Source organism: Triturus cristatus, chromosome 2_1 (assembly GCF_964204655.1).
Source record: "Triturus cristatus chromosome 2_1, aTriCri1.1, whole genome shotgun sequence".
Classification (NCBI taxonomy): domain Eukaryota; kingdom Metazoa; phylum Chordata; class Amphibia; order Caudata; family Salamandridae; genus Triturus; species Triturus cristatus.
In genome coordinates this window covers 413,006,595-413,022,408 of record NC_140581.1, presented here as the reverse complement: position 1 = coordinate 413,022,408, position 15,814 = coordinate 413,006,595, and the positions used below count along the sequence as shown (strand labels likewise).

Genomic DNA, 15,814 nt, shown 5'->3' with positions numbered 1-15,814 from the left:
AAGCTCACACAAACACCTCTGGGCGAGTCTGTTCACAGTATTCACAATGCAAGATTGATATGCACAATGAAAAACACATCAGAATAAAATACAAGAAAATGTGAATACTTATTAAGCACAATGTATGAAATTTAAATGGGAGCAACCTCGCTGACATGACTGGCTCACTGTAATGTTTTTCATGGTAATTGTTGGAATATCTATCAATGTTTTGCCCGATAAACTGTATCAAAATAGAGCACAATGTGGACTTATTTCAAAGTCAGATTATGATTACTGCTTGGCTAGAGACCCCGAGGGACCTGCCTCACTGAAAGCCTTGATCCTGGGTTTAATGCGCTTAACTTGCTTTGGTTAAACCTCGCCTGGCTTTGCAGCCATAATGCAGAGCTATGAAGCCCAGGGGACTGTCTACCTCCCCTGGGGCTCACAGCGCTGAATCCTGGCCGTGATGAGACCTAGTGTGGGGGAGACCCCTCTTCTAGTCTTCACACCCATTATCTATGACTGCAAGGCCCAGGGTAAAGGGCCCTTAGTCTAGGCTTTGTAGTGCTACATTACGGCTTCGAGTGGTGTCCTTTAAAGGGCAGAGCACTGATGCAAATATGAAAGCATTAGAAGAACCTCTGCAGTGACGCTGTCCTAGACCAACGGGGGGCCTGCCCCACAATATATAGTGCAGCCAATAAAGCCAGCTTTTCCCAGACTGAGTTAAAATGGTTACAATGTCTGTGGCTAGGACCCAGTCTACTCCCTAACAGTCAGTCCTCAACTCTTGTACAGCCGTAAGAGTTTTTAAGATGTTCTCTACTAATGCCCATAAATTGTTTCAAGGCCCTCGCATCTCGCAAGGTTCCCAGGCCCATGCTTGATGTGCTACTCCAGCCCAGATTTTTCCTTTAAATTCTGGGATCTGTAGTCCTATTTTATAATGAAATAAACATGATTACAAGTGCCAGAATTCAAAGGAAGAACCTGGACTGCCCAGCACATCATGCATGGACCCGGGAACATTGGATGGGCTGGCCCCTTAGTAACCATCAACCAACCTCCATACCCCCCTGTTTGTTTAAATTTCGTTGTGTGTACAAAACATGCATCATATACGTATCTCTCTTGTCACCAGCAAGACTGTCACATACTTTAGTTTATAAAATCCCCTCACTTTGCACTCAAGGGAAAGAAAAGTAAAACCAGTCTCCTTCGTAAAATATTAAGCAGCAATTTGTCTGAAGACATAATCTGACATTTTACCTCTTCCTTTCAACGCACAGCAAATATGACAAGATAAAAGCTCATTTGAAAGTCATCTTTAATGCTCATTCTCCTTGGTGGAAGAGGTGCGGCGCGCGACTGACTCAGGAATCTGGGGATCACGGTTCGATCCCTGGCGCCGGTGGCACATTAGCCCAGCACCATGTGACTCTGGGCAATAGCTTGCTTAATCTTCCCGAAGACCCCAGCGCCTAGAGACCCTTACGGGTGATTGTTCGCGCTTTACAAATGTGGATTATTTATTATTTGGAACTGAAGCATGTTTATGGGCACAGTTGTTTTTGGGGGTGCTGCGGCACTCCCCACACCTGTACTCGAAGTGGCTATGTGAACTCCTCTGCACTACGTACACCATAAATGTACAGAGAATTCAAACTCTCCCCTGCGTTTTCCAGCTGCCCCTCGGTATGGAGTGTAGCAGCCAAAACGTGAGTTGATTGTTATACAGCTTTGCAGGGTTTTTGTTTTTTGCACAGTTTATGTAGCACAAACTCAGGCCAAGGTCTTTGGAGCACTTTACACAGGCACCTGTTTCATCGAAAAAGGGCAGAGTATTTTTTAGATGTGGGGATTTAAGTGATTTGCCAAGAATCACAGAATGTTGAACAGACGTCAGGACTTGAAATTGGTTCGCAGTTCCATAGCCAAGGAGTGGGAAGGCCTTCCCTTGGCCTGACGGCATTACATGATGGCCGCAAGAGCCAGGAGGGGGCCCCACACCCGGACCTAGCAGCCTAAGGAGTGCTAAGAGGCTCAGGGCAGGGGCTCGCCTGCTGGGCCTTGTAGCACTGTATAATGGCTGCAAGGTCCAGGGAAGAGAGCCCCACAACTGAACCTTCCAGCCTGATCCAGTGCCTCGAGGCCCAGGGAATGGGGGCACCTCTCCTGTGCCTCAAAGCAGTAGCACTGCACTCTGCAAAACACTGCCCTACCATGCTAGTTTGATCTGGCTGTTACTTGCGCCCCCCACCTCTCCTTACCTGTGTCCTGCTGGTCATGAAACAAAGAAGCCTTCTGTTGCCTGGATACAGAGGACAGAGAGGGCAGACAAGAATTCAGGTAAGGCATTTAACAGAGGCGCGGCCCGCCCCTGACACTGTGAGACTTCATAATCGCTGCTGGTACTGCTGTTACGACCCCCATCCCGTCTTTCCCTTGCCCCCACCCCTGCATACTCAGGAATGCCACAACACCCTGACCAGCAAGGTAAGGACACCTCGCTTAAAAATACACTCATAATGTGATCGGGTGGAGGCCCTGGAGGAGCAGGTGGGCTGAAGTTAAAGTGCGGCCTTTCACATGAAGCAAGTCGGGCCCCATCTTTTTCAGCTGAGCGCGCGGCTCTGGGCAGCTGCCCACACTGCCCATGCCTAGCGCCAGCCCCGTCTGCCTCCTTGTACCTTTGCTTCCTTAACTCAACATGCATTCAAACATTTGTTTATTTCTAAAAGCAGGAGTTTTTAGATCTGTTTCTGTCTGTTTCGATATTTTTAACAACAATTTATTTTAATTTGTATTTCCAATAAATATATTTTAAATTATTAGGTATTATTTCATTTTTTCTACAGAATTACATACTTAAGATCCTATCATGACAAAGGATGTAATAATATATCTTGTCATTAAACATCTCTAGATCTATCGGTGAAACAGTGGATTCTAAATGGTGAACATATATTTGTGGATGGCTATCAACATTTCTTTATCTAGGTTGGTGTGATGTAGACATTCAGGTAAGGGCGTAGGTTACTCACCTGCTATACCAGCTTAAGCGGGGGTAGTAGAGAAGCAGATTACATTATTTCATGGCTCTTCTTAACTTTTATCTCGGGCTCGCAGGTCATCACAAGTTAGAAGAAAGTACTACATTCCGCAAGAATAAACTACAATATCACAGCTGCAGGGTGGGGACCAAAAGAAAACCTAAACATGGCCTAAAATAGTGACAGAGAGAAAGAAACACGAGGCACAGAAAAGGTGAGTTTGGGGCAAAAGGGTTAAAATACAAATTAGGAACGAAGGAAAAAGAAGCATGAAGGAAAGAGGGCACAAAAAGAACACTGGAAATAAGTAAAAATATGTAAAAGGAGAAAAAGGAAGGAAGAAAAGAAAGAAGGATGGAAAAAAGAAAAGGCGGAAACAACGAAATAAGTATGAAAAATTGAAGGTGAGGAAGAACGATATTTAAATAAAGAAGAAATGTGAGATGAAAGGATGGGCAACTGAAGGAAAGTAGAGAAAAAAGAAATAACGAATGAATGGAATATAAAAAGAAAGGTGTGAAGGAACGACATAAGCATGCTAAGAATAAAGGGATATGAAGAAGGATAGAAAGCTAAAAAAGTTCAGATGGAATGAGACAAGAATAGATGGAAGGAAAGAAAGATGTAATGAAATATGAATAACAACAAAGGGAAGATAATGGAAAGAAGGAAGGGAAGAAGCAAGAAAGGAAAACAAAAGGATGCAAAGGATGAATGAGAAAAATAAGCCAGTACTGGTAAATGTGTAGTTTTTGGCCATATTCCTTTAAACATTTTCTCTAATATTTATAATTTTGCACCATTTTCTGCAAATGTTTTCCATGGCACTTCCTAAATAGGGACAGGGGTCACTCACTTTACTCTTTTATTTATTGCAATATATGGGTCAAAGTGGGGGGTATTTTATTTTTCTGCCTACTCCCTTGGATTCAGTTGATCCTCTCATAAGAGTATCGACTTCTATGAAATGTGGATATGTTGTTCTCACACAGCTTTGGCAAATATTAAATCTGTTGATCATACATTCAGCAGGAATATGTAGCTAATGTTGGATTTATTTCTACAATAATTATTTTAGATATAGGAGGCCACTTCTATTGAAACCCTTATTTGGAGTATGTAATCATAAAAGTGCTTATCTGCAGCAGAAATATAGGTGGTGCAGTTAATTTGTGGACCTTTCAAAGATCTAGTGGGCGTGGGCATAAAGATGGCAAATTAAGAAAGCTGTTGACCTTTCGATTGATAGAACTGGCTGTTTTGCAATTAATATCAACGCAGCAAGGCAACCTTCATAAAGAGGTACAGTCAGACTCTTCTGCCAACAGCACAAGCATCGAATTGGTTATTGTAGAGTCGCAGGCTATACGATGGTTACAGACTTTGTTGTGTCTGCTAGATTCGAAAGTGATCACATTCCACTTATTGATAGTTTCCCCTTTTCCCTATGGCTCCATCTGCTGCTAAGACTATGATTAACCCAAGTTAGGAAATTGACAGCCATAATAAGAAGCTAATTTGGAAACAGTAGGCACAATTGTTATGGCACCTATCATAGTAACCAAAGTAAGGTACTGGATTATGAAGTGTTTAACTGAGATGTAGCCATTGAAGAAGAAACATGTGTGGGTATAAAAGGCCTTCCTCGGAGGGCTAGTTTGATATTAACTGTAAAGCTGCTAAATATATTTGCTAAACGTCATAAAACTTGACAATGAAAATAGATTTTAAAGAAGAGAAAAAACTTCTCGAAAGTAAAGAATGGAAGGATCTTTAAGCAGTAACTAAGGAAAGTAACACTGCTTAATGTTGGAAATTAGTTCCAGGGGTCCAACCGTGCACTGTGGCCTGGATTCCAATATAGAGGTTAAAGTTGGGTTGTTAATTTGTCTAACAGTGACCATAGTAATGCTCTCACAGAAACTGCCCTGGCCTGCCATTTATCAACCAATAAATGGAAAGTGTTGAATTAAATAACATCGTTTTGTTACCTCTGTATGTCGCTCAGCTGCTTTGTAGCTACGTTTGTGCTATAACAGTCTGCATACACACATAACGCACAGCTTACACCCCTTGGATAAGAACTGAATACGCCATATTATCCTGGTGATGGTACTTTGTAATTATACCTGATGTTTAATAAATAGAGTAATTTTTATCTTTTAAAGCTTTTGTCACTGAAATCGGTTTTGATAATATTATTAGCTGAATATATTTTTGTGTATTATTACATGTTGACCTCAAGGATGTTTTATGTAATATCTAACATCTACTCACATTCATTGATTCAGCCGCCTCTTAATGCTATTCACAAGATTCTACATTGGAGTTAAAAATAATGAAAAATGACAACCCATTTCAATTTGATTGATATGTTTTAAAATCCATGTCAACTGGTTTCATTCAAATTACAATCCATGTCAATTCATTTTATTCGAGTTGGCATATGCTCCAGAGTTACATAAAGAAGCATAACGATACTGATATTTAGATTTTGTATGGCATGAAATGTGGATGGCAACTAGTGTTTGGTATTGATAGTAAAAAGGAGTGATAGAAAATTTTAGAATACTTCAATAAAACGAATGGCCATCATTTTACATGCACTTTAAAAATTATATCAACCACAAAATGACTGGCTACATCCCTATGGGTGAAGTAATCAATTGCAGCTAGAAACTTTGTTGCTTTCATCAAGTTGGTATGCATTCAAAGAATTTTCAAGATCTTTTTAACTAAAAAGAATTTATTAACAATGTAAAATGTATTATATATTACAGTCTGAGATAAATCCAGCATGCCCTATAGTAATAATATGTTACTGTGCAGACACCATGCTTTTACCATCCATAAAAACAAACTAAGATCATATTTTGCTTTACATTTCAGGGGATTTGTTTACTTTTGAACACCATCTTTAGACAGGGTGACTTCATTCTTTGGACAAGACATCATTGGGTTTAAAGGAAATAAAATACATGTAAGCATGATATAGTAATTGTGATAGTGTATTTACAAGTCATACATGCTCTCCATATATGCGTAGGTCCTTAACCTCTGTATAAATATTAACAGAAAAATACATCTGTGGTTATAAATTAATAAATCTTTCTTTTTAACTTGTCTGTGGCATTATTCTGTTTCTGTGTGGAAGACTAAATAGGATTGGTCACACAACACAATGAGATTATTTGTGCCCGTTTTAGATTTGTTCCTTCTTAGTAATATAGCTGTCATTTGGAGGCACCCACATTTTCCTGCATTTCACAATTTCACACATACAATTGTTTTTATTGTTAGTACAACATTTCACCAGGATGCTAAGGGATATACAGTAGTCATAGCATTGCGTGTGAATAATTTGCCCAGTTTGCACATAAAGCAAAATGAACGTAGTACGTTTTATCATCCTTAATGCTGGCGTCTAGTCATCGAACAGTTGAATGCTAGCATACGGGGTGAAATAAAAAAAGAGTCGGTAAAAAAAATGGGAACAATTTATGATCTTTCTCCGGTTTGACTCCTGAAATGGAAGCATTTCATCTGTAGATCTGGTGAGCAGGAAAAGGTGGAGTGGAAGAGATCAAGCACCATAGAAAATCGTGAATGCATAACTCCAAACTAATAATGTTCTGCTGTGATACAGGTTACTGGCAGCTTCAGGGATTTTTCATAGCAGACATGTCAAATATAGCGAGGCCATCAGACACAAAAATCGATATTCATTGCAATTGTGGTTAACACGTGGCGGCTCGTTTGCAAAACGGTGAAGTTGTTTGGCATGCCACAACTGGCCAATAACACACAGCGCTTTTTAAAATAAATTCTAAAGTCAAATTATATTGAAATCATTGATGAGGTGGAAGTCTTGGTATTTCGTAGCCGTGTTGATTAGCTGGAGACAAGACAACACAATCCAAAGAACTTTCGTTTCCGTCTTCTCACTGGTGGATAAGGAGTCAGGTTCAGGAGGCTGCTGTCATCTGAAATAATGAAAGGAGATCACTTGTTTAGTGAGCAAAGGACAAGTTCACAGACACAATTACTGTGCATATGTGCAGGAGTTCAGAGTCCTTCCTATTTTAAATGTGTTTAAATCCAAAGGACTGTCAACGAAATAATATGTAAATGTTTACATTAAACATGGCTCAAACTAGCATCCATGAACCTTGTTCTTTTTTTTTTTTTAATAACAAATTTTATTCAGTTTTGTAGTGGTACAGCATAGGCACAAGGCCTACACGCCAATAAGATACATCTCTTTGTCATATTATGCCAGAGTAATAATACAGGGAAATAGAAAGGAAAACATACAATAACATTGGCTATCTAGGCATGGGAACGGCTCCCTCCCCCCGCCTCATCTCTTGATCTTTAATACAGTATGTCCTCTGGATAGCTGTATCTAATGCCCGAGGGCTACACCATTACATGACTTTCCCTCTGTATGAAAGTGTCTGGGGATTCCACGGCTGGCAATTCGATACCCCTGTACTCCGCCCATCTCTGCCATATCCTTCGGTGTTTCTTTGTGCAACCCCATGCCTGAAGCACAGCCAATTCCATTCCCATGCACCAATGCAGAGCTTTTTTCCATTTCTCCAAGGGCGGCGGGGAGCTTCTCTTCAAGTACTGGACGACATCCCTTTTGGCTAGTGTAAGTCCGATGAAGAGTAAGTATTGTTTGTACTTGTTGCCTCCTTTTCCATCTGTGCTATGTAACAGAATGACTTTGGGATCAGATGGACTATTCGTTGAGAACACCTTGCCCAGGCAGGTCAGTATTTTATGCCAGTAGGACTAGAGGGCATTGCAGTTCCACACTGCATACAGGAAGGTACCCGCCTCCGCTGCACACCTCAGGCACATTGGCAAAGGTATTACCCCCATGCGCCAAAGGCGATGTCTAGTGTAATAGGCTCTGTGTAGTAATTTGAACTGTATCAGACAATAACGGGATGCTATGGCAGCGCCACAGGGTGTCGCCGGTGCCTCCGTCCAGTCATCATCCGAGAGATCAGGTATGTTGCATTCTCAATTCTGTCAGAGTGCGTTTAATGTTGTACAGTTATGCGTAACTATAGTTTGATATATCTGTCTAATCTTATGGGCACCAATATCCTCCATTAATAGCCGCCCTTCTAGCAAGTGGAATTCCGAAAGCTCTGTCAGTGTTGCGATGTCTGGGGATAAGGGGTGTCGCAATTGAAGGTATTTATAGAATTGTTATGGTTAAGATGAAATTCTACTTGTAATTGTTGTAAGGATTTTTGAAATACCCCCTTCATGATGTCCCCTAGCTTGGTTATGCCAATGGGATCCCATGTACGGAACCCTGCCAGCGACCCCACCTGGCGAAGATAGGACTCGTGCCATAACGGAGTCATCTGTGTTAATTGCCCTCCTGAGGTTCTGTAGCGATCCGAACCCGTGAATTCGGTATCGTAGTACTGACACGATTTCGGTACCAATGAACCGCAAAAGATCCATTATATGCACGACAGTGTTTTCGCTACGCAACTAGCATGAATTCACTGAGAAATAGGGCACTCTGTGGTAAAGTCGTGGCATCCATTTTAGTTACGGCATCCATTTTGTTTCTTGCCCTCACATAGTCAATGAACGGACGATGACCCCGGCAGAGTCACCTTGTTAAGGACACGTAAGCTCGAGCCCGAGAAAGGCTGACGCTGCATGACTAGGCAGAATCAAGCTACCTCCCTTGCCTGAGGCCAGTCCTGCTGTACTGGTTCTCGTGTCCGTTGTCCTGACTGAAAGGCCGAAGACGGTAGCCATGCCCGTTTATGATCCATAAACACCTCTTATCCTACATTTCAATCCTTTGCACCTGGCTCTGCTCCTTTCCTTCTGGGCTTTTACAATGGGGAGGTTACGATTTTTATGATGGGGAGGATCGGGCAAAGAATGGAAAACTGTCGAGAGGACCTGATCGAATACCGAAAACCTACGACTAATTATTGTTTGATGTCAAATTTACTGTTTGTTTAGGATACCGGGTTGGGCATGAGAAATATTCGTGTAATGTAGCCTAAAGACATTTTGCGTGTATTTAAAGAGTAACCCACTTAATGCAATTTGAACAGTCTCGTAGATTCTGCCTCTGTGTGGTTCCTATGATTTCTGTGTCCCTGCAGTAAATAAACCTTGGTCTTTGACGCCACCATCGAGAAGCCCGTGTCTCTGTTTATTTGTGCACCGGGACAGGAGGAACTCAGGGGTCTTCGGGTGTTGTTTCCCTGACACCTCTGGACTCTTAAAAGTCCGGAACCTCAAATTGGCGCCCAATGTGGGGCGACGTCATCCGGTACCGGTCCAAAGCCTGAAAAGTTCGAGAAGTTTCGTGTGAAGATTCCGGAGGGAGGTACCCCGCTTCATCGATCCCTGTATGTCGTAAAAGTGGCCCGACGATCTCTTCCACGAGGGTTCCCGTTCCCAGACGGCTACAGAGGACCGCTGCCCTGACTGTCGCCCTGTCTTGGACCCGAGGTGCAGACCTTAGTACGGCGAGACGTAGACGGGTTCTCCTTGGTGACGTCTTCCACATTTCAGTTAAGTATTAAGTGGGTTACGCTCAGTTTGGTTGTTCCTTGTTGCTCTGGTTTAATTCGTAGATTATCATTGGTTGCTCTTGTTTAGATAATCTCTGTTTTGGTATTAGTTCATTTTGGTAGGCCTAAGTTCTCTGCGCATTTTTGTTGGAATTTGTCTTTGGTGTCATGACTACCAGTAGTAATTGTTTCTTGTGGAGAGGTGTGGCTCACTAGTTAGAGGCGGCAGACCCGTAAGCAGAGAATCGGCCAGGGACCAGGGTTCAATTCCCGACGCGGCAGGGTCGTGGACCAGGGTCAAAACGGACTCGATAATTCTCGCCTCGGTACCTACTCTAACCAGGAACACACTCGGCAACTCTGGGCATTAAGCTTGCCTCATCTCTACAACGGCCCCCCACAGATGCCGGGGATGCCTGGTTTCACCTTGGAGATACCCAGAAAGGGACCATCTCACAGGGATAGCCAGGACGGGTTCCCCAGCGGTCTACAGCGCCGGGACGCCCCGTTGCTGGGGTAGCTGTGCGCTTTACAAGTCTACAACATTTACATTTACATTTGTCCTGGTTACGTTGCAACGGGGATTCCCGGTTGGAGGATTCGTGTTCGGTTCCTCCGATTGGAACTCCTACATATGAGCTCTATTGTAAACATGGTGTGGGTCCTATTACGTATAATGAAGTATGGGCCCGTTACACCAAAAAAGATGGTGTCCTTAGTTGGCCACCGCATGGTAGCTTCGAAACGGAAATACTAGACAATCTAGAAATGAAGTTGTTCAAGAAAAAAGCCCGGCCGGCAATGTTTGATTCTTTTCGCGTATGGCGCAAAGAAGCCAAACAGAGAGAAATTAGGAAAACGAAGAAAGAACAGAAAGAGAAAGGGTTGACTTTAATGGAGTCTGCTAGGCAGCTGCATGTCAACGAGACTGAGAAAGCAATGGAGATGGCGAATAGAAAATATAATTTGGCAATTGATAAATGTTACCCTGTATTGCCATCATGTCCTGCTAAGCCGATGGAGGATCATGAAAAGGATCCTCTGTTGTCTTACCTGTTGAATTCACCCCCACCGTATGCACAGGGTATTACAGTACCACAGTTGCTACCTGTTGTACAGCCAGCTGCTGGTCAGCCTGGAATAGTTGCTCCACTTCCTTTGATTCCAGCTCCTATCCTTCCCGTGGTTAATGTTCCTTCGGCACCCCCTCTTCCTGGGGCGCCCGTTCCGCCTTTGCCTGTCGTTTCGCAAACTGCTTTACCTGCTACTCCCACCTTTACTATTTCATCTGCTTCAGCTGTCCTGTCCCCGAACCCTGTGAACATTCTGACTCCGCTTTCCGTTCGTCGGAAAATAACCGACTCTGTAACTAATATCTTAACTCCTCTCTACAGGTCTTTAATTGGGACCCCCGTTTCTGACTCTATACAGAGACGTAGCCAGCTTCCTGGTCCCCAGGAACGAGACACGTTAGATTCGACAGCTCTTAGGTGGATGTCAAAAGCTACGAAGTATGATGCACGAAGAGTGTTAGATACCTTTATGCAATGGAATGAACCAACTCAACGTTATGTTTTTGACGTGATGTGTTCTCTTGTGCGTGAAGAATGGGAAGATGATGATTTAGACTCCGTCCCCTCTGACCTGATAAATATTCAACAGAAATTTGCCGCAGGAATGGTGATAGGTCCAGAAGTAAGGGGAGCGATAGAACTGATTTTAGCTTATAGGGATGAGTCCCCTCTTCGAGCGACAAGAGACCCTGATGGTTCACCGATTACTACTAGGAAACGACGAGGACAATATCCGATGAGGGAAGTTCCACCGATATGGCGTGATGCAGTTCCAGCTGATGGGGCTAATAATATTGTCGCTGCCCCGGCACATTTCCAGAGAGTGTGGATACACATCCCTTGGAAATGGGCCGAAGTGTTAGCCGTAAAACAAGCGTTACCAGACCCACGTAAAAATCCTGCTGGTTATTACAAAGAGTTAACGCAGACAGTTCAAGCGTGTATCATGAATTTGGCAGACATTGAAATGTTGTTTGGTAATGTGGTGCCACAGCCTATATGGGCCAAAATTCGGCAAGAAAACCACCCAGTCGCCTTAGGAGGTGATTGGGCAGCTATTATAGCGGCAGATGCGCAACAAGTTGGCGGTGCTAAACCTGAACCTCTGATTGCTGTTTTACCTGGCAGAATAATTACTCTGATGAAAACGCTGATGCCAGCGTTACGAGTCAATTGGGATAAATTATCGGCATGCAAGCAAAAGAAGGACGAAAGCGTCTCTGACTTCTTCACTAGATTTGAAGAGACCTTCGTAGACCACAGTGGGCAAGATATGAGTACTGAGGGAGGCCAGAGATTGTTTGTCGACAAGTTCGTGTTTAATTTACTACCTGAGCTTAGTAACAAGTTAAAGGATTCTGAAAGTGCATGGGCAGTGTCGACGACAGCACAGATACTTGCAACTGCTCAGTATTACGAGAATAGAGAGAAAGAAGAGAAGGAAAAGTCAGAAAAGAAAACGAAAGATCTAAAGACCAAAGTTCTTCTGCAACAGGCGTATCCGCCTCGTTCGAATCAGTCAGATTCACAGCAGCGACCCCAGTTTCAGCCACAGCCACAATTCCAGCAAGGGACGGCCCGAAGATTTAATTATAATTTTCCCCGACAACAGTTAGCATGGAATCAGTGTGCTTATTGTAAAAAGGAGGGTCATTATAAGAATGAGTGCCCAGTACTGCACCCACAAACTAGTGGTGTCCCAGCTCAGAGAGGTAATGTTGGGTTTATGCAAGCTCCTAGAGGTAGAGGGCGTGGTACGATGACACCACAGACTGATCGCCAATCGAATTATTTTGATCAGCGAAATATACAACCTACGCAACCAGGTAGATCTCCACAGTATCATGTTGGAGATTACTATGATCATAATGAAGACATTCAAAGAAGCGAGCACTAGGACAGCCGCAGGCAAAGAGAGGGAGTAGTATCAGTTCCAGTTGATCAGAGTGGACCTTATGTCGCAGTAGTTACCTCAGGCGTGGTCGAACCGTTTCTGTTGGATACTGGTGCGGCAAAAAGTTCAATTATGCATGCGAAACTCCCTGACGCACCTTTGTCTGGCTTAACGAACACTTCAGTAGGTTTCTCAGGCGCCCCTGTTCACAATCCTGTTTCTAGTCCTTTGTCAATATCTGTTGGGCCATGCGAACTAGAAGCACCCCTTATCCTCACAACCGGTTGTAATGAGAATCTGCTTGGTTTAGATCTGTTGAAACGCCTGCACGCGACACTGTACTGTTCTCCTTCGGGAGTACAGCTCACATTAGGCAAACGAGTCATCTCTCCAATGTATATGTCGATGGACAAGCTCCCACCGGAGCTGCATTCTCTCCCTGATACTCTTTGGGCGACTGGTCCTAATGATGTAGGCCTCTTGGAAATTCCCCCTTATGTGGTAAGTCTGAAAGCTAATGTTAAATTCCCACGAATCCCACAGTATCGGATTTCGAATGAAGGTGAACGAGCACTCTTGCTGATTGTGAAAGACTTAATACAGAAAGATGTGATTGAGGAAACTAGAGGGAACGTCTGCAATAGTCCTGTTCTGCCGATTTTGAAACGTACTGACCCTTCCAAACCTCCAATTTACAGATTTGTGATTGACCTCAGAGAAGTTAACAAAATAGTGATTCCACAGTTTCCTGTAGTCCCAGATATCACTGCATTACTGACGTTGATTCCTGCCTCAGCTTCATGGTTTACAGTGATCGACTTGAAAAATGCCTTTTTCAGCATTCCCATAGCCGAGGAAAGTAGAGACATTTTTGGTTTCTCCTTAGGAGGTCGCAGTTTCAGATTCAAACGCGCTCCACAAGGTTATTGTGAAAGCCCTTCAATTTACAGCCAAGCATTGAAGAGTCAATTAGATGCCCTTGTACTCCCTCATGGTGTTGCTCTGATCCAATACGTAGATGATCTTTTACTAGCCGCTGATGACAAGGAAACTTGCAAAGCAGCTACAATTTCTTTGTTGCGTCATTTGTCAGACTTACATCACAAGGTGTCACCTTCTAAACTGCAATATTGTTGCCAAGAAGTGACCTACTTAGGTCATCTTTTGTCAAAGGAGGGAAGAAGGTTGACCCCAGAGAGAATCGAAGCAATTTCACAGATGACTGTACCAAGCACACAAAGAGAAGTGCGTGCGTTTTTGGGTATCACGTCATACTGCAGGCAATGGATCCCAAATTTTTCTCTCATGGCGAAACCATTGGTAGCCCTGACTGGAAAAGGTGTTCCAAGCCCTTTGCCATGGTCTGATGAATGTCAACAGAGCTTCTCTGACTTACGTGATGCGCTGTGTTCAGCTCCTGTGTTGGGTACTCCTGACTACAGTAAGCCGTTTACTCTATATGTCCATGAAAGAGAAGGTTGTGCATTGAGTGTATTAACGCAACAATTTGGTGACAAACAGCGGCCTTGTGCATATTTCTCATCCACATTAGATCCGGTAGCCAGAGCGTTGCCAAGTTGTTTGAGAGCTACAGCAGCAGCTGCAGTGTCTATTCGACAGTCTGCTGGACTAGTCATGAACAACATGTTAGTAGTCATGGTTCCACATGCTGTGGATACACTCATGAATCGAACGAAAACTCAGCACCTCACCAGTGCTAGACTATCAGGCTATGAGCTGACGCTTTTGGCAAGTCACATTCAGATCAAGCGATGCAACATATTGAATCCAGCAACACTGTTGCCGACTACTCAGGAGTCGAGTGATTCAGAGCCCCATGATTGTTGTTTCAGAACTGAGGAAGAAACAAAAGGTAGGATTGATTTAAAAGACACTCCGTTACTAGATCCAGACGGCACTTTATATGTCGATGGGTCTTGTTTTAAGTTACAGAATGGTGATGTGACGGCCGCGTATGCAGTTACGACTTTGAGTACGATTGTTGAGACTGCAAGAGTAAGTCAGAATTCTGCCCAAGCTGCAGAATTAATTGCACTAACAAGAGCGTGTGTTTTAGCTGAGGGAAAGAGAGTGAATGTGTTTACTGATAGCCAATACGCCTTCGGCGTTGCACACAATTTTGGGCGTCTCTGGAGAGAAAGAGGTTTTCTCACGTCTCATGGGACTAAGATCCAACATGGACAGTTAGTCAGCGATCTATTGGAATCCCTGACTCTACCGAATGAAGTTGCAATTGTGAAGTGCAGTGCACATCGGAAGATTACGGATGATGTTGGCCGTGGGAATGCGTTTGCTGATGAGGTCGCTAAAGAAACGGCCAAGAACATGACGAGCCGAATGTACGTTGCAACGTCTGCAAGATGGATTGCGGAATCAGGAATGTGTGAGAATACGATTGAAAGTGTGAAGACAATCCAGAATGAAGCAACTGAAAATGAGAAGAATGAATGGAAGGAGAAAACGGGTCAAATGGATTCAAGTGGATGTTGGGTCGATTTGTCTGAGCAGCAGCGTTGGATGTTACCTGATGCGTATGTACTTGCAGTAGTCACGATGGCGCATGGAGCGGCGCACATCAGTTCGAAAGGGATCTGTAAAATGTTAGCTCCAGTATGGAAGAACGATGGAATTACTAAGTGTGCAGAAAGAGTGGTGAAAAATTGCATGGTATGCCTGATGCATAATCCTGGCAAGGGAACCCCAACCCCAACTGGCCATTTTGCTCCCCCTTCTTGTCCCTTTGAAGTGATTCAGTTGGATTTTATCCACATGAACAGGTGTAACAATCTCAAATACGTCCTAGTGGTAGTCTGTGCCTTCTCAAGATGGATTGAGGCATATCCGTTAAAGGACAACACTGCTATGTCCACTGCCAAAATCCTCCTAAAAGAATACTTTCCCAGGTATGGTATGCCGCGGATTGTTTGGTCGGACAATGGAAGTGAGTTTGTAGGGAAAGTTATGAAGAGTGTGTGTGCGGGTCTGGGTATTTCCCAAAAATACCACAGTGCGAATCACCCACAATCAGCGATCAAAATCACACTCACGAGTTTATATCCATGGAGCAATTATGACTGAGTATTTGAGAGCCAATTGTGCCCCCACAGGACTCATTGTGACTAATGCTCCCAGATTGTTTCTGGATGACAAAACTTTTCTCAATGATTGGTCCCTAATAGCTTGGAAGTGCACCAGAGACTGGTTAATCCTCATCATAAG

At 43.4% G+C, this 15,814-nt stretch overlaps 1 protein-coding gene across 1 annotated transcript in view; it reads right to left on the bottom strand.

Annotated features, from left to right (window-relative positions):
- Positions 1-5,400: 5,400 nt before the first annotated feature.
- Positions 5,401-15,814, bottom strand: part of RGS7BP (regulator of G protein signaling 7 binding protein) — a 655,650-nt gene continuing 645,236 nt past the window's right edge. The window contains exon 6 of the mRNA XM_085631636.1: positions 5,401-7,021. Within this exon, the coding sequence (XP_085487762.1) occupies positions 6,930-7,021 (92 nt within the window). The 3' untranslated portion in view covers positions 5,401-6,929. The remainder of the gene's footprint in view (positions 7,022-15,814) is intronic.